Raw genomic sequence first — 20549 nt, forward strand, 5'->3', positions numbered from 1 at the left:
TGACATTATTACTCCTTTATTGTTCAGAAGACATTTTTGGAGAATGGCAAAACATATCTTAGAGCAACTAAGTGGTCATTGTACAGAAAGAGCGCGTACAAGTCATTTTAGCTCAAATTTGTCATTAAGCAAACTTTGTTAGAATAGAATTATTTATTAGACTTATTAATATAGAAAATGTTAATTTCTGTGCAGGGTGTAGGGTTGTGTGCATAGCTTAAAACCCTCTTAAAACAAAAAGAAAAACCTAATAACCATAAATAACGTTTTTAAAGTTATTGAGGGGCGGTGAGCACCACCAGACCCCCAAATATATCAGTGGTTTATCCAAGTGATAGATTGAAAAGAACTAACCCAACTCCATGTGATTAATAAAAAGGAACATTTCACAAAATACAAGAGCGTACGTAGTGTAGTCAACAAGTGATAATCGTTCCACAATGTGCTGCACACAGAATTTACAGAGATTTTTTGCCAAACAAATGTGTTTTCAGCCCCCCCCCCCCCTTAGCTAGTCCTTTAACCAATTAAGCTATATTTTATACTTTTAATGTCTTTAGGGAAAATAAAAAAATAAGACAAATTGCCGATCTACAAGCTCAAAACATGTTGCATCGCCTATAATGACATGCCCAAAATAGGGATGCCAGGTTGGAAGTGGTTAAAGGGGCATTCCACTCATTTTCAACATTTTACTATGTCATTAATATACCTTAGAGCTGTTGTGTGGAAATAATAACAAAGTCCCCCCCATTCTGTGTTTCCTAGAACTGTAATTATGAAAAGAATTTTTTCAGACCTCTACTTCTAGGAAACACAGAATGGGGGGGACTTTGTTATTATTTCCACACAACAGCTCTAAGGTATATTAATGACATAGTAAAATGTTGAAAATGAGTGGAATGCCCCTTTAATAAGGTACTGAATGTTGAACAGATTTTCCCTTACAAGTGAAAAAGCTGCTAAAGGGCTGGGATGGTTTCCGTTCCCAGTACATTCTAGTTCCACAGAACACCAACTCGTTTCAAAACCATTCTTGAAACAAGTGCAAGTATCAAAAAAAAATAACAGCTCCACACATGTTTTTCACTTGTGCACAGAAACCTTAAATGCTTCAAGACAACATTAGAGAACATCACTTAAAAAGGTGTTGTAATTTTTGTCCAAATATCTTAGTAAAATTCAATATATTCCACTAACAAAACAAAAAAAGAATACACAAACCAGCCCGCTGGTTGACCTTGCATTACAATCCTTCATGAGTTTTAGGTTTGGAACCATTGAGCAGTGTAGAAACTTAGTTAAAATCGATAGAAGATTCATCCCTTTTCTGCCTCTTTGGTGTTTGTTGATCAAGAGATAGGTGTAAACAATACAAGTGGTCCGTCTAAATGAAGGAGGAAAAAAAAATAACATCCTCGTGGGTTCTGGAAAACACCAAAGGGCCAAGAACGATAGCCTCAGGCTATAGCCAGACTGATAACGTAGATTCACTCTCGCTTCCTCCCCGGGAGGAGGCGTCAGTGAAACCATGCCGTGTGTCTGGCCAAAGCCAGGCTACAAGAACGACATACCAAACAGCAGGCCATTGCTCCACAAGATGGCGACAAGGAGTATTAATTCAAATTGTGACCAAAAAACCCCCAGAAACAACATGTTCTCTCGTCACCATGAACAGCACTCGACCACAGTTAATCTGGTGCATGAACATGAAGGTCATTCAAGAGACACACACACACACACACACACACACACACACACACACACACACACACACACACACACACACACACACACACACACACACACACACACACACACACACACACACACACACACACACACACACACACACACACACACACACACACACACACACACACACACACACACACACACACACACACACACACACACACACACATTAGAGGCACTAAGTGAATAATGCTTGGTTCCCTAATCAACAGGGAGGGCCATTCAGGCACACACAGCGCAGCTTTTCTCAAACTTGTCACAGACAATTTTAGAGCCACTAAAAACAGAGTATGACAAAAACCAGTGGTACTTAACTGCAGTTGCACTTCGCTAGCCTACTTCTACATTGTGTGTATCTCACCGATTGCTGAATGAAAAGGTTTGTAGTCGAAAAGCAGAATAAAGCCTATAAAAAGACAAAGATCCCGAACCTGGTCTTGTTACTACACCTTAGCACACGCACATAATACATTGCAATGAATGCAGTCATTAGGAATCTTCTGCATGTCTGCAGATGCTCTGAATTACCATTGGACACTATGACACACAAGAGTACATGTAATGTAGTACAACATATTTCACATAAAGTGCAACTGTGAAAAGACAGCTTACAAGCGGTCAGGGTGGAGAGAGTTTCCGACCGGAGCCAGGGTGAGCTAGCGGCGTCTCCTCTCGTGGGCCACAGTCCAGCTGGGGCTCTGGGAGAAAAAGCGTGGAGACAGAAGACAAGACAGTCTGCAGGCGGGCTGCGCGAGCACTGCGGGGACGTGTGGCCTAATGGCTCTCTATCACCACAGGCTCATACACACCAGCACCAGACACCCTGAAAGAATGAGGACAAAACAAGACTTTAGGAGTCTAAAAGCCCCAGATAGCAAACCCCTTGGAGGCCTGGCTGCTTCTTACACAACTGGATGTTTGAGCCAAAGGGAGGAGCTAGAGGAAAGGCCATTGGGGGGGGGGGCGGGGGGGGTCACCAAAACCAGTAGGTTCAATCCCGCAATCTACTAGATTAGATTATGAAACATCTCGCGGGCAAGGTGATATTTTGTTCTAAGGAACATGGATGTGCTCAGCTGTAGTTTAATCGCATTCTGCCCATTCGATTTTGAGATATCAAGTGGAAATCCTGGCCTAATGCCAGTATAGGCCATCGCCTGTGGTTTTTGAGTGAAATGTTGGACGGACAGACAGACGGACGGACGGACGGAACCGCCGGCCATGCTTCGAGCCCCACCAGCCACCACTATCGGGGATAAAAAAAAATAGATGTAAAGAAGACATTCATGTGTATGAGCAATTCAGTAATGGGGGCAGTAGTGTGTGTGTGAGTATGTGTGTATGTGTGTATGTGTGTATGTGTGTATGTGTGTGTGTGTGTGTGTGTGTGCACGATTAAGGGAGACAAGGAGACCACAGAAAAGAGACAACAACAGACACATGACTACATATGATCACCTGTTTCCAAGTGTGATGCCGCTGAGTGCAGTGGTTCCGTCCCGGCTAACAAACAGACGAAGGTTGCTGTCTGTGAACGAGTGACAGACACATTTAGAAAACACTTAACATACTGGTGACGAAGACGGACACAAAACTAGAGCTATGGTAGTGACGCGGTAGCCCAGTCAGTGCCCGCAAGAGTGGTTGACATGCAGTAGCCCCGCCTTGGATCACACAGATGCCCTTGCTGGCCTCCCTGAACCCTCTCCTTTGTCTCTTTCTCTATTCCGCCTCCCTTCTAAGCTTTCCTAATGTTGTCAGTAAAGAGGAAACACTAAGGGCAGAAGTCTAGTCTCACTCCATGTGAGAGAGAGAGAGAGGAGAGAGAGAGAGAGAGAGAGAGAGAGAGAGAGAGAGAGAGAAAAGCAAAGCAATTAAGTGAGTTGAGTAGACAGAGTTGACAAAATGACATTATTTAACAAATCTATTGGAATTTGACTTTAACCCATTTTGGGCGGGAATTATGTTATGCTTTAGCTATTGAAAAATAGCAGATCTACAAGCTCATAGCGCGGCACTCGGTGCCGCGCTATGAGCTTGTAGGTCTGCTATTTCTTTTAAATCGAAGAACGACTGACATAGAAACACTTTTTCAGAAAACTGTCATTTTCAAACAGACATTTTTAGAATGGGTTAAGGTTGGTGCAGTGACAAACTGACAACTTACACAGCATACCGCACAACATGACAGGACAAGACATTATTGTCAAAGTTTACACAAGTACCAGCTTGGTTGAATGCTTGATTCTGATTGGCCAATCGCAGAATTCAGCTGTGTGTTATTTCTTGATAAACAGACCCGACGCCTAATCAAACCCTCGGAGCACCTGCTGTGCCCCGCTGATTTACTGCCGTTTCCAACATGACAGCCGTCATGTGAACAGACACACAATGTCATTTACAGCTAAACATTGCTCGCACAACATTTGAGCGAGGAATGGACGATGCAGTACCCGAAAATGGATTCATTCTACTTGATCAACTCACTTCCTTGTTTTCCTAGACAGCTGGGCAGACGCCGGGCCAGCGCGACACTTATGGAATACTTTCATTACCAAGCAAGGAAATACCTTGTTTTGTTGTGTTTTGGGTCAATTTATTAATTTATGTATTAAGTAGCCATGTAATAAACGGGATAAATGACCTTCAGTGTCACTGTCGGTGATGCATCTATAAACAATGACCACTCAGCCATACATTATCCCTTACATATAAACATTCATTACTCTATAGTTGTACGTACCTTCAGTGTTGTTGATGTCTGCAAAGTTTTGGCTCTGGACAATCTTCTCCACAATATCATCGGCATCCATGCGAGTGTCATCTACCCAAGAGGGCTGACTCTCCACTGAGTCCTGCTTCCTCCTAAAACACCATGATTTAAAACAGAGGAATTGGTGACCGCAATGCCATGTTCAACTCATCTCTGCGTTTCACAAGGACGGGTCTAAATGTCATGATTGGGTATGCATATATTCGTCATTCCAATCATTGTGATGTCACCAACAGCTGGTATGATGTATAGATTGAAATTGTGATGAAGCAGTGGGACATAGTTAATTAGTTATCATAACAAATGAGGGATGCACCGATGTATCGGACACATATCGATATTGGCCGATATTTGCCCCTTATCGGTCAATATCGGTAACGGCAAATAAAACTGACATTAAACGATGGCAGTAACCGAAATGTATCGTTGTCGTTAATAAGCATACATTTTGCGTTGGCTATGTGTGTGTGTTGGTTGTCTGCAGCCTACCAAGCTGAACATTTATCTATTGTATTGAAGATATATTCGTTTTCCCTGGCACAAAAGGGGGAAAATAAAAACAACAAAAACTAAATAAACATATTGGTATCAGTATCGGCAAAATTTGATATTTTAAACATCGGTATCGGCCAATAATCTCCATATCGGTGCATCCCTATTAAAAATAAATAATAATCTAATATATTATAAATGCATTACAACACAACAATGGTTGGTTATCACTGAGGACCTACACCATTCACAAATCAGTTAAAACCACAAGTCAATGAAAAGGCATTTTAAATATCTAAACATGTCCACTGGTTCAGTACAACACAACATACTGTATATAGACACCTCTGTTATTCAAGCCACAACTGCAGTTCGGTCATAGACTCATACTTTCTGTTGTACTGAACATTTGAGAATGTTCCTGTATCCATTTTGTCTTGTTGTAGCCATTTTGCAGTAATTGTCTGTATGTTCTTTGAACTTGAAAAACAAATTTCTGTGCAAACAAACTATAGTATATTATCTTACAGTCAGAAGAAGAAAGCTATCTTTTATTTCCCGTGTATAGTGTATGTATGAATTCCTGTTCTGTTCTTTGACTATATAGAAGTGTCTATTTGTACGTCTCTAAATGTTTTGATGAATTGAACACGGTGGACCCTCTTGTAAACAAGTGTAATGCTTAATTGGGTCGTCCACTCACAGTTAACAGTCTTTGTATTGAGTTTGTGCTTGTAATGTACTGTAATTCTGCAAACTGTTAATAAATATTTCAATCAATCAATCAATGTATATGTATAGTGCATACTAGTGTTCACTGTTCACACACAGTGGCTGGCAGATTGCAACATTTCCAATTCACTGCAATTAGCTCACAATTTACGGGCCAAGATGATATTTTCAACAACATAAGACCTCCAGGGACAGCCTTGCGGCTCAACCGGTTGTCGTCAACTTCCCTCGTTCAACTTCAGCTATGAAACCTACAGTATGTTGCATATCGTCATGTCTCCACTCTGCCCTCCCTTCGTCCTGTCCCGTCTGTATACTGTACCATCTTGTCATCCAAGCTGACCAGGATTACAAAACATTATGTTCTAGTAAATAAATAATCAAATAAGAATAAAAACAGTGGTCGAATACCTACAAAGTTACCCACCGACCAACCACAGCTGAAATCTATCAGCATTTGGATTGGTGCCGATACAGCTCAAGTCGACTCCCTTCTGGCACATTGTACTTTGTTTTTCCACTGCAGATAGTGGCCCTTTTAATGTTGCCGTTTGTCATATCAACGCCCAAACCCATTGCACAGGAGAGTACTAAAGAACATTATACAACAGGTAGGTCTGACCGAGCAATCCCAAATGAGCATGAGAGCACTCCTAGCCGTTCTCAAGTGAAAGATTTTGGGAACGGCCTAAACACAATATAGGCTAAATATTACTCCTCGGGCTTGAAGTTAACCCATTTTGGGCGGGAACCCCTTTTGGTGTTTTAAACATTGTTATAATTTAGCTATTGAAAAATAGCAGATCTACAAGCTCATAGCGCGCCACCGAGTGGCGCGCTACGAGCTTGTAGGTCTGCTATTTTTGAAAAATCATGAAAATATTTATTTCAGAAAACTGGAGGATTTAGAAGATTTTTTTTTAATTTTGAGGTCAGTCCTAAATGGGTTAAACAGTAAAATACCCAGTGTTTCTGACTGTGTACTAGAAGCTCCACCATCTCCAACATCCTCATCAGCTGACGGTGTGTAAGTAAGTAAGTGACACGGCGCTGCCAAAGTAGGCTAGTCGGCTAATGATAGCAGTTTGCATTTTTGTTGTTTTTTTTATTTCTAGCAAATACCTGAGATTGAGCCAACAACACTCAAGTTTTGTTTCTCCATGTCTGGAATTGATTCAGTTTGGGGGAAAGTTGGCTGGCACAGAGTCCTGACACTGTACACGGTACTACTTTTGCCCGATGGAAAACCAAAAATAGGCGCGTCAAGTCGGTACCATGCGGTAGAAGATTGCCAAAAGTGTGTGTCTTGTAAAGCAGTGGTTCCCAGACTCTTCAGGTCGAGACATTATACATTTGCCCGGGATAAAAACAAGTGCACAAGGTGTCACTACTTCTTAATTCTTTTTTTGTTTGTTTTAAAATTCATAAAATTCTTTAAAAATCAGTTTTAAAAAATATATGTATTTTTAAATGTAGGAAAAGAAAATGGGATTTTTACTCAAGTCGTGACCCATAAAAACTGATTCGTGACCCACAAATGGCTCCCGACCCAGTGTTTAGCAACCAGTGTTGTAATGTAAAGCATTGATATTGGCACACTGTGAAACACGAATGAAAGCTCCGTCGGGGGTCTTTCTTTACCTGGACAGTCTGTTGGGGGGTAAGACAGGCCGCGGGGGGCGCGGAGGCCTTTCTGGACGAGGCGTGTCCTTCTCACCCTCCGTGGGGCTCTCGGCCAGCACAGTCTGGCTCCCAGAAGCACTGCTTCCTGTGGAGGTGTTCCTGCGATGTGTGAGGTCAGAAAGACTGGAAGAACAGGAGTGCTCCGTGCTGTAGCCTAGAATTATTGTTGTAAAAAAAAAAAAAAAAAGGAAAAGAAAAAGGGGATTTTAGCTTTAGAATAATCTGAAAAGCACTTCAGCCGTAGATTGTATTATTATAGGGCTAGCTGTAGCAGGCAGTAGCGTATGCAGAAATGACAAGTTAGCCATTAATATCTTTACGTAACATACTGTAGTAGCAGCACTGTGCTTCAAATGGGCTTTCAGTAATAGCTTAGCAACAGCAGGAGCCACACGTCAAAAAAAGTCAAAACTCCAGTATTTGGCTGGGCATTATATACAGATTTGTGGGCACGAACAGAAAGTGATAGTAAGTGCCTGTAGTGGTCAAAGTAATATTTAACAACAAAGTAGCGCGCACGCACACGCACACATGTACGTCAACAGAGTGATTTTTGCAAGATCATGCATGAGTCTCCGTTACGTATTTATGACTCCGGCATAATGTATGTCAAGACAAAAAGACAGCTGGATGTCACGGGGCTAGGGCCTTTTGTACCAGAGGCCATAGGGCATAAACTAATAAAAAACAATATTTGTAGGTTAACAAACCAGTACAAACGTTTAAAAGGGGCACAGGGGTTTCAGGTGACATATGACACTATTCTATAAGGTTTATATGATTGTCAAAGTCCAAGACATGTTGTTGAGCAGCAACTGTTACTGCAACTCCAGTTTTTAAGCTATTTAATGTTTCCATAGAACATGACAATGCATTTTTTACTTTGCACGCCCCTTTCCTTTAGCATTGTAATTATTGCCAATACCAGCAATCATGATACAAAAGTCAGAAACGTCTTCATTTGGAAATTGTATTAAAAAAAAAGGAAGGGGGAAAAAAAGGCAGACATACAAGTATGGACTCATTAGTGTGGTTTCTATATATATCTATCAAAAATAGCAGACCTACAAGCTCGTAGCGCGCCACTCGGTGGCGCGCTATGAGCTTGTAGATCTGCTATTTTTCAATAGCTAAATTATAACTTTTGGTGTTTAAAACACCAAAAGGGGTTCCCGCCCAAAATGACATGGCAGACATACAAGTATGGACTCATTAGTGTGGTTTCTATACCTGATATTCTGCTGTGCTGGCTGGCGTAGCTGGAGTTACGAGAGTGGCCTGATTGGAAGACATCTCCCGCACTGCACTGGTTCACCTCAGATTCTTCTGGAAGACCTGATGGCCAAAAAGTCATTTGATAAATCACACACCTTTACTACGCCCAACCACCATATCTCTCATAATTATTGTAGGACTAACTTCCATAAGATTTCTGTGCTAAACGGACGGTTTTGCAAAGCCGTACCTGAGCTGATGATGGAGGGTCTGGGCTTGGCGCCCTTACCCAGGGAGACCCCTCCAGCAGGCCCCGGCTCTGCTGTCCCCTCCCCCTTACAGTCCAGCTGCAGGGTGTGGTCTTTGCCGGGGAATGAGATGAACTTGGCTGTGCTGGGGGGTCTGCAAAACGAAGGAAAAAAAACTCAGATCATTAATGAACAAGGATATAAAAGAAAACAATACATGAGTCTGATCTGATGTGGTATGGAAAAAAAGAGCATAACATTAAATCAGGGTTCCCACAACTTTTTAACAACTTTTATGTGTGCAATCATTGCCCCTAGGCAGACTCGAGCGAAGGTGTCACAACATAGACGCTTGTAGATCCATTCTTTTTGACACCTATACATACACATCAGGCCACACGTACATTCATGTAATGCTAGACATATTTTGAGTTGTTTTCATGAACAGAATCAATAGCCAAAAATCTAACATTTTCCAAAAACATTCAGTTCATTCCAAACCAAATTCCACGCCTGGAAATTGAATTTCCAGGAATTTCATGACCATGGGAACCCCGTTAAATTAAGGGAAGGGAATGCACGACCCAACAACTCACGTTTTAAAACACGGATCTCCAGACAGGAGGGTCATCCCGATGATCACCTTCAAGAATCGTAGAGCACAAATTAGACCATATTCAGGAAGACACATAATACTTCTTCCGAAGTGATTTGACGCATTGTAAGCTTGTAGATCTGTTATTTTCACAGAATGTTTGTTGCTTGTTTTTAACAAATGCTTGCCCATCATGACATGATCAGAATAGGGATGCTAGGAGGATTCATGTGGTTAAGAAAGTGGTCTTAATTCCTCCTAAAAAAGGAGGAATTAAATCCCATTTACAATTTAGGCATTTATCTCTCTCTCTCTCTCTCTCTGGTCTACATAACATTCTATTTAAATGACATTTTAGCCATTTCATGCAAGTGCCCGTAGCAAGTCCTACGGGCTAAGGTGGAGTGTTAATTTATGCGTTCGCAATGAACATGCAGAACTTGAGCTATATAAAATAGTCGCTGTCAAAACATGTTCATACTAGTGTATATTAACAACAAAGACATCTTATTCATCGTTTAACAGTGCTAGCCATTGTTTTCACGAGCATCGCTCTTATCTTTGTTTTGAGGCAGAGTTGCAAAACTCCAGGCTGTGCTGGTAGCCTGCCACAGAAACAGAGCCTTGTACTGGTAGCCTGCCACAGAAACAGAGCCTTGTACTGGTAGCCTGCCACAGAAACAGAGCCTTGTACTGGTAGCCTGCCACAGAAACAGAGCCTTGTACTGGTAACCTGCCACAGAAACAGAGCCTTGTACTGGTAACCTGCCACAGAAACAGAGCCTTGTACTGGTAACCTGCCACAGAAACAGAGCCTTGTACTGGTAACCTGCCACAGAAACAGAGCCTTGTACTGGTAACCTGCCACAGAAACAGAGCCTTGTACTGGTAACCTGCCACAGAAACAGAGCCTTGCCTTCAGTATGGAGTTGTCCTGCCGTGTGTTCTTTGTGTCATAGCCTTCCAGCAGGCAGCAGCGCACAGTGGAGCCGGAGCCAGCAAACTCCGCCATGTTGAGGTCAGTGAAGCCCAACTGTGGAAGAAGAAAAGAGGATTTTTACTGTAAACCAAGTGGTTCTCAAAAATGTTCTGCAACGGGCAAAACAAAAAGGGAAAGTTAACATCTCGAAGCACACCTGAATTCATAGTGAAAGTAGCAGATCTGCATTAAGCTTACAATGTGTTACATCGCTATCGTTGCCTTTTTTTTGGTCAAACATATTTGTTTTTATTTAAAATATTCACCTACAAAATAGGGACAGCACTCAGCAGGTTGAAACTGGTTAAAATACGTTTGAGGTTATATTATATGCCTCTGTATTGGGAAATGAGTGTGCACAAACAAAACAAAGTACCGGTTTATATTAAGTAAATAAAATAAATACATATTTTCTTGTCGTATGAAATGTGCTATATAAATAAATGTGACTTAACTATGGTTGTATAAAGTATATTGCAATAGAAATGTGTTGTGTAGTCGTCACAAAATCCCAATTTGTCTCACTGCAACACCGGTGCGTAAAACGTACAATATGAAAATAACCGCTTTTCATGTGGAAATGAATCACGACGTTCACTTGAAAATCTGTTATTTCCGTCGTACGACGAAGTATGAATTAGGCTTAACCGAGTCATTCTAGACCTGCTAATGCAGGGGTTTAAAGCCTTTTTTTAGGCAGGTGCCCTTTGGGTCATTTCTGTCGGGCCCTGTCATTTAAAGCACAAGAAAATGACATATCTTTTCTCTCATCCTAGACTAGACTTCTGATGTTTACTGTATGAAACAAGCCCAAAAACAATGTTTCATTCCTCAGCAGGGATGGAAATAAGTTGGAGGCCATCGATATTGTCCTTTTCTTTTTGCTGAGGTTTGCGTGATCTGCGCAAAAGGACAGTTAACCCATTTTGGGCGGGAACCCCTTTGTGTTTTAGACATTGTTATAATTTAGCTATTGAAAAATAGCAGATCTACAAGCTCATAGCGCGCCACCGAGTGGCGCGCTACGAGCTTGTAGGTCTGCTATTTTTGAAAAATCGTGAAAATATTTATTTCAGAAAACTGGAGGATTTAGAAGGATTTTTTTTAATTTTGAGGTCAGGCCTAAATGGGTCAAATGATAAGGGACAATATCGGTGGCACCCAACTGTAAGTTGACGTCCAACTGCGCAGTCTAACAGGCAGACAGATGGCTTTTGTAGAGGGCTCCAAAAAGTTGCTGGCATTTTTGTTTAATTCGTTCATATTTCAAAAGACGGCTAGATATCATTACAAGAATGTACATGTATAAAGGGTTTATTATCTTTCTAGATTCACACAAGTGGTGGGAAGGAAGTGCAAAGAAGCAAAATAAATACTTAAAATGTTTGATATCTGTGTAGGAAGGAAACAGGATGCTAATATAATAACGCTATTAAGATTTTCTCAACTTGAGCAATGAAAAAAAGAAAAGGACAATTTGCTGCCATGTAACAAAACATTTTGTCCAACTATTGTGTGTACAGTGATTCACAGCCGAGCTATTCAGAAATTGATCTGATGATAACCTCCTCATTGACAAAAACAAACGGTAGCGCCCTGTCACTTGAGAAGTGCACTCCTCAGAACTTCTTCTCACTACTGCAAATGCAGTTTTTTGAGGGGCACAGCCACTCCAAGGAACAGCAATGCGTGTCCCCATGTCTGTCTGTCTGTTTAGAGTACCAACAGGTGACAAAGTGGCGCTGTTGAGCTTCACACTGTGCACACACACACACACACACACACACACACAGGTGCATGATGGGAAGCTGAGTTTTTTAGCAGCCATTACGAGATTTCGGGTGTGACAGTACAGTACAGTAGAGGTAACTACTGGTAACTGTCATTTCTCGACCGATTCGGACGCGGGGCGTGCCGGCGGAACCAGGCCAGCCCCCTGCGCACGCACGCGCACACACGCGCACACACACACACACACACACACACACACAGTAACTATAACAATAAAAGTATAGTTGCGCCACTCAGTTCACACAGGTGTGATTGTTTTCCCTACTAATTGCACGACAATGATTTCCTCTCTCCAGGTTTCCTTCTCTTTCCAAACTAACAGTGTAAAGAGGTGTGTGTACTTAAGGAAGCCAACTTCCAAGGAGGAAAGCAGTGGTATATATTTAGCTGAAGGAAATCTAAATCCAGAATGAGAGAAAGGAGGAAATGGTTCCTGCTGGAGCAACAACCTAGTAAGTCGGCATCAACAAAACGTCATTTTCGTGAGATCTTAAATCGTGTCTCGATCCGTCACATGATGCGATCTGACAAAACACACTCACACTTTCTTGGAATTCATCTGCGTGATGTTTTTGCAGATTCCCCCAACAAAGATCAAATGTTTGAGGTGGCCAAGTTCAGGATTTATATGGATGGCAACATGATTATGTATTTTTCTCAAACCGGAGGTGGAAAAACGCTAATATTTAGATGGTATGACATTAAATGTTAACAGGACTTAAGTACATCCTTTAACGGTTTCTATCTGTTTATGAACGTGCAGTCTTGTGCTTTCCAGGGGGAGAAACAAGCTCTTACCTTCGTGTACGTTTTCCCTCCTTTGAGTTCCTGCAGTGAAAAAAAAAAAAAAACAGGAAAAGAGATGATGAAACTGGAGTGCTGTGACTGATCCACCCTCCAATTATATAGGCTTCGAATTACAGGGGTCAAATTACAGGGCCATGACCACGCTCAACGCTCATGGTCCCTCATGGGTGGGTCAAGCATAGCAGCACTACAGTACGCTAGGGGTTCCATTCACACTGTGGCCAGTTGGCCACCCATACTAAAAGAGTCCTGTAAAAGGTCACCCACACACACCGAGCGCGTTTTTCGGGTTTCTAGCTTTTCCGAAAGACGCGTCCAGTGTGCAACCACCTTAACCCGTTTTGGGCGGGAAGCCCTTTTGGTGTTAGCATTCTGTTATGCTTTAGCTATTGAAAAATAGCAGATCTACAAGCTCGTAGGTCTGCTATTTTTGAAAAATCCAAGAAACGACTGACATAGAAACTTTTTCAGAAAACTGTCTGGATGTAGAAGACATTTTTAGAATCTGATCTCAGGTCAAAATGGGTTAAGTCTCTGTTTCCCAAACAGTGGGTCGGGATCCATTTGTGGGTCACAGACCAATTTGTATGGGTCACGACTCGAGTAAATTTAAAGAATTGCATACATTTAAAAACAACCAAGATGTAGTGAAAATAGCTGATCGACGATATCGCAACGCGGCGCGTTGTGTGTGCTTGTAGATCTGCCACTTTCAAAGGTCTGGGTCCCGGGCAAACGTCTAATCTCTCTTTTGGGTCTCGCCCAACAAAAAAAAAAGTGTGGGAACCACTGCGTGTATTAAAGCCACTAGTAAATGCTTGACAGTTTCAGTCTTCTGGGAAGTACCTCATTTATTTCTATTTTGTAGATTATCCAGACCTGTGTAGCAACTTTGGGCTTTAGTAATGATAATACTAATATAGCTGTGTGAGTTTGACCCAGACAAGATAGCACATGCAGGAAACAGTGGAATGTGGCGTTAACAGACACATAAATCCAGCCCTCTGCTCAGGAGACTGCAGCCATACTAACCCTTGCTTGGGGGAAAGTCGACTTCATTAACTTGGATTTTATGGAACCCATAGTGTAGTTGTTAAGACTCTTTAAACACCACCCACCCATTTTGGGCGGGAACCCCTTTTGGTGTTAGCATTATGTTATGCTTTAGCTATTGAAAAATAGCAGATCTACAAGCTCATAGCGCGCCACCGAGTGGCGCGCTACGAGCTTGTAGGTCTGCTATTTTTGAAAAATCGAAGAACCACTGACATAGAAACATAGCATAGCAAAAACATAAGAGCAACTAAAATGTATGGACAGCCAACTAGTGCTGCACGATTCTTGCTCAAATTTAAGAAATGCAGTGGCGTGCACAGATAGACACTAGGGGGTGCTAGAGCACCCCCTGCCCTTTTGGCAATGTGCCCTTTTGAAAAAAAAAGCTCGAGTGGCGCGCTACAAGCTCGTAGCGCGCCACTCGGTGGCGCGCTATGAGCTTGTAGATCTGCTATTTTTCAATAGCTAAAGCATAACATAATGCTAACACCAAAAGGGGTTCCCGCCCAAAATGGGTTAAGGCAACTGGCCGGTTCCACGCGCTGCACAAGGTGCCCTTTTTTAACTTGAGCACCTGCCCCTCTAAATGTCTGTGCACGCCACTGAAGAAATGAGATCGCGTAGGTGTCTGAATCTAGATGATAGATCGCAATCTTTTTTGCGGTTAATCGTGCAGCACTGTTCCCTGCTCTGTCGCACTCGGTTTCGATAAAGCAAAATGCTGAGTGGAACGGATTGGGGGGAAAAGGGAAACGATTACGAAGGTCTCTCTCACCTTCCTGACAGATACCCTGCAGACAGAGGGGTCCAGGACCCCCGTGTGAGGGTTGGCACTCATCTTGCACACAAAGGTGAACCGTTTCCTCCAGCGGACACAGTTCTCCTGAACCTCCTCTCTGTGGGTGGAAAGAGAAGAGAAAAAAAAAAGAAGCAAAGCATGATCACAATCACAATCCCGCTTGGTTGGACACACAAAGGCCTCACTCAGACCTTTACTGCATTGCTGTATGCTTGTTGGATGAATGTTGTGTAGTGTCATGGCCGCCCCAATGCATTTCCAATGGGAGTCACATGGTTTGACACAACATTTGTGTTGTATGAGGGGGAGGGGCGCAGTCGAAACACAGCCGAAAGCCATACAACAGCTTGTAGTCCAAAATGTGGACTACAAACCATGTGACTTCCATTGGAAATGCATTGGGGCGGCCATGACACTACACAACATTCATCCAACAAGCATACAGCAATGCAGTAAAGGTCTGAGTGAGGCCAAAGTCACAAACTGTAAAGCCCTGAGTTAGGGCTGGGTAAATACGAAATAATTATAACCTACTGATATTTAGAAACTTGTTTTTTTTTTTACATCAACAAATCAACATGAAAAAGGACTAATAGGCCATATATAAATGGCTTCTATTAGAGATGTACCGATACAGATACTGGTACCGGTATACTTGGGCCCGATACCACGCTCAAGTACTTGTACTCGGTACCGGAAACAGATACTCTGACCCGAGTACCAAAACAATTTGTTTTTGGCTTTTCTGCCTTTATTGATAGATACAAGTGAAGATTGACAGGAAAGAGGGAGAGAGAGAGAGAGAGAGAGAGAGAAGGGGAGAGACACACAGCAAAGGTCGTCATGAGCGGCACTCGAACACGCGACACACTGTCAGGCCAGAGCCTATATGTGGCATGCGCCTGGACCACTAGGCCACCGGGCGCCCCGCAAAACAGTTCATTGACACTATGATGTTAGACAATACTAGAATGTGTCTGAATAGAACAAAACGTTTTATTGCTAATATAAGCAAAATAAAGAGAACATTTTGGAATTTGATATTTTCTCAAAATTGTTTCATGCTATTTATTTGTTGTAAGGTAACAGTATCATTACAACTACAAGGCATGAGAATGAAATGAAACTGGACAAAAAGGGAGAAAAATAAGTGGTTACTCAACAAAAACTAAAAGTACTTGTATCGGTACTCGGTATCGGCGAGTACTAAAAATGAAGTACTTCTCTAGCTTCTATCAAACATCACAAAACAGAATAGACAAATCATTTGATAATCAGTTACGATGGATGATTTGTTTCTGCTCAACAAACATTTGTAACAGTAAACAAATCAACCCCAGTTAAGATATGATTTGGTAGAACATTTGATGCTTCATGGCATGCACCCTTTCCATTTCATACTCCATGCTTTCTTGAGACTCATTTCAGAATTCCACTTGTTAAATGACAGTTTTAACATGTTAAAACATGTTAAATGACAGTTTAACATGTTAAAACATGTTAAATGACAGTGGTCAACTACATACAACATGGAGGTATGTGTGCGCTTTTCATTTTTCCTAACTTGACTTTTGTACAATTCTTAACTCAAGTACTTTTTGGACAACATGTTATTTCAGAGATGCCGTTACTGGGTCATAGTCCCATCATCAATTTGTCCCAGGCTGAGTGCTGACTGACTCAGTTCATCAATGGAATTCAGGCGGAACATTTCTATGATATAAAAGCATTTAATCCAGAAAAACATCAACATGGCCGATTAGATTCTGCATCTGCTGCATAGACTAGTCAACAAGAGAGATTCGGTTTTTGTAGGGCTTCAATTTGACTTTTGCCTGTGACAGTCTCTCTAAATCTAAACCTTTTAGTTTCACCACTTTTCAACCTACCTTCATATAATTGGTCCTCACTAATGTTCATGATTAAATTACCACCATTTTCTTTCTACTCGGTCTGTGTCTCATAGGAGGGCTGTGGGCAGTTCAGAAACCCGGCAACCAGTGACATCATCGTTAACTCATTCATATATATATATATATATATATATATATATATATATATATATATATATATATATATATATATATATATATATTTCTTTTTTTTTTTTCTTTTTTTTTTTATTATTATTATTATTGTGAGAATGATGGCTTCCATTTTCGCATTGCAACTTTTCAGGAATAGAAAGCCTGCAGTTTCTATTAGCTTGGATTCCCCATCGATGATGTCACTGGTGGACGGGTTTCTGAACTGCCCACAGCCCTCCTATGAGACACAGACGGAGTAGAAAAAGATTTGTGAGGACCAATTACCGTATATGAAGATAGGTTGAAAAGTGGTGAAGTGGTCCGTTAAGACCCAAACGAGAAATCAGACGTGAAAATAGCAGATCTACAACCTTCGTACTACACTTTAAAATCTTTTGAAATGTATTACTCGTGAGTGATCCATAAAAACTGGTCCACGTCCCAAAGATGGGTCACGAGTCACGACCCACTGTTAGAGAAACAGTGCTCTAAATAACTAAACTGCTAACTAACCTATTATGTAGCCCTCTGGCCTAGCGGTCCAGGCGCATACCACATGATATACAGTAGTATACAGCCTAAATACTGTAGGCTCTAATGCATCCTGATCCCGACGGCCTATGCTGCGTGTCATTCCCCGTCTCTCTCTCGCTCTACTATACCGTCAATAAAGGCCAAAAATATCTTTAAAAAAAATATATATATATATATATATATATATATATATATATATATATATACACACACACACACATGCCACAGCGCCATAACTGTTTTTATTTTTTCTCTTGAACACCCTAGAGAGGACATTCGGCAAAGCTAGGTAATCTCCAATCTGACAATGCGTCACAACGTCACAGCGTTGTGAGCTTGTAGAATTGCCTATTTTCAGCGACCGATATTTAGTTGTAGAGACAAATGAGGAGGGGGCGTAGTAGAGGCCTGGGGGACTTCGGAAAACTAAATATAAGCATATAGACACTAGGCAGTACACCTATCGAGGAGATAGTTCACAATGCCTTGCCTGGCGGCTGCATGAGAGAGAGAGAGAAAAGTGTTTGCATTGCAAATGTGCCACAGGAAAATAAGGTAACTGTCCATAACCTGGGGAATGGTTTCGGTGTGCACAACCACAGGTTCAACAACGGAAACATGCTCCGTTCGGATGGAATCTGGCTCTCCATCCATTTGAACAAAGATTCTCACGTTAACACAAACTCAACATCAAAGGCAGTCAAATTGGTTCCAATTGAGGTCAATCACCACTGCACTAATTAGTACGATCCACAACAGGTGTACCATCTCCAACAGGCAAGGTCTAGTAATTATGCACAGTAAATTAACAACAATTGCACTGAAGCCAGCATGGCCAAACAATTGACATAAACTTAAATTGTACTTTCTTTGAAAGTGGACACACTGGTGGTGTATAGACAGTATACCTGTCACTAGGACTGCGTAGTGCGTACTACTGAGGCTTCCAAAATGTTCTTCCATGGCATGCCTGGAATGGGGACGCTGGGGTTCATGTGGTTTAGCCTCACTTTTCAACTAAGTACTAAAGTTAGCTCCCTACAAAAAATGCAACGGCAAACTTGTGACTTTCTGCAATCATTCATTTTGGAAGAGTAGGTGACACTCTTTCCCCTCTGCATTCCATGGCAGACATCTCATTTTGGAGCTAAGCCCTTTCATTTATTCCCGTCCCCCCCATACCATGCTAGGGAGTGGTAAAAAACCATCTGCACAGTCAAATGTTTCTGGAGAGACTCCAAAATAGTTCCACTACACATCACGGTCACTACTTAACTGTATGTCCTACGTCATATGTGGCTCTTTAAAGGGTATTTGGAGCATTTGAAACACAAGAAGTACATTTTCATTGAAATATAATTGCTTGTAATATAGCCTGGTTTAGCATTAGCATTACAATTCTGATGTACTTGCAATGACGCTACATAGATGTACAGTATGTAACTTTGCTCAGATACAAGTTGTACATATATAACTATGATTACCAATTGAATTAGAGTTTGTAGAGTTTGATAATTGGTGATTTTAAATTAAGTCATACAACGTAATAATAATGCACTAATAAAGCAATAATGCACAAATATACTCGTAGTGTAAGCTAGTGCCAGCTACCCGATGATTCCCCAGTCCCCATTTAAGAACTTTCAACTCTACTTTCAATTCAAACTCTTAACAATATCTTGCATGTCCCCAAAAAACACCATAAACCCTTTCATCCTGTCTTTCCATCATTCTGCCATTCGGGAAGGAGTATATGAATTGGTATAATCATTGCAACATATGAGCTTTGCATGTTAAATAAGATATCTCATATTCAAAATGTTCTCTTCTCAAGCTCTCATAAGTTGCACCATGTGCTACAAAAACACATCTGAAAATATATTTAATTTTTTTTATACAAAACAATATGTCTGCAGTCAAAATGTGTCTATAGTGGACATTAATGGTTAAAGAACATTCCAGCTCTCCTTTTGTAAATGTCACTTCTTCCTGAATGCTGAATATCAAATGTTGTAATAACAAAATAATTAAACTGCACAATCCCTGCACTTGCCTCACTTGCGCACGCGCGCACACACACACACACACACACACACACACACACACACACACACACACACACACACACACACACACACACACACACACACACACACACACACACACACACACACACACACACACACACACACACACACACACACACACACACACACACACACACACACACACACACACACACACACACACACACACACACACACACACACACACACACACACACACACACACACTATCAGAAATTCCATGCCTTTCAACACCCTCCTTTAGTCAGTAACAAGGAGCGTTCCTCGGCCACATTCCAAAGTCCAGATGGCTTTATTCAGTAGCCATGGCAACCTCACACGCCTCAAAATCCCCGGCAACTCTCAGCCAGGAACGCAGCCGAGAGAGAGAGAGAGAGAGACAGACCACCGAATTTGAGCAAGACGAGGAGGTGAGGGGGTGCAACGTTTAACAACAACCTCTTTGTGGAGCCTTCAAAAGACTACTCTGAGGGACGGCCAAGGGATTCTCAGTAACTCCAGGCCACAGTGAGAGACCAGACAGACCTGAGGGATTCTGACCCTGCAAAGAGGCAACACTGGTGAGGCCTTCAATCAAGAACTAGGCCTACATGAACAACATTAACCAGCCAAAAAACTAATAAAATACTCCTGACACTGGATTCGCCAACTGAATGCACCTACCGAATTTCAGTGACAAAATACTTCAAAACTTTATACCGAAAAACTAAGTCTGTCACGCAATGCTGAAGTTGAAAGACAAACCTTTTGTCAGTTTCACCTCCAAAAACCAGCAGGGTCAAGAATCACAAAGTAAACCAGAAACACGGACCATAACATACCATGTTTTCCCACAGACTGGACTGGGAAAGGTTAGTTTCCATCTATTTTGTAAATGCACTTGTTCATTAACTACATATAATTAGCAAGTTACTTAAACACGATTATATGTTTGAATAAAATATTAACGGCTATATACTCAAGACTGTATGATCAT

At 41.6% G+C, this 20549-nt stretch overlaps 1 protein-coding gene across 1 annotated transcript in view; it reads right to left on the reverse strand.

Annotated features, from left to right (window-relative positions):
* The window catches only part of eeig1a (estrogen-induced osteoclastogenesis regulator 1a), a 29457-nt gene continuing 8908 nt past the window's right edge, over window positions 1–20549 (reverse strand). The window contains exons 3-12 of the mRNA XM_079517392.1: window positions 14902–15022; window positions 13062–13091; window positions 10410–10526; window positions 9495–9541; window positions 8901–9052; window positions 8666–8770; window positions 7394–7589; window positions 4499–4620; window positions 3214–3283; window positions 1–2578 (exon numbers count right to left, since the gene is read on the reverse strand). Coding sequence (XP_079373518.1) covers window positions 2530–2578; window positions 3214–3283; window positions 4499–4620; window positions 7394–7589; window positions 8666–8770; window positions 8901–9052; window positions 9495–9541; window positions 10410–10526; window positions 13062–13091; window positions 14902–15022 — 1009 coding nt within the window. The 3' untranslated portion in view covers window positions 1–2529. The remainder of the gene's footprint in view (window positions 2579–3213; window positions 3284–4498; window positions 4621–7393; window positions 7590–8665; window positions 8771–8900; window positions 9053–9494; window positions 9542–10409; window positions 10527–13061; window positions 13092–14901; window positions 15023–20549) is intronic.

This window comes from Electrona antarctica (assembly GCF_951216825.1).
Source record: "Electrona antarctica genome assembly, chromosome: 12".
Taxonomy (NCBI): Eukaryota; Metazoa; Chordata; class Actinopteri; order Myctophiformes; family Myctophidae; genus Electrona; species Electrona antarctica.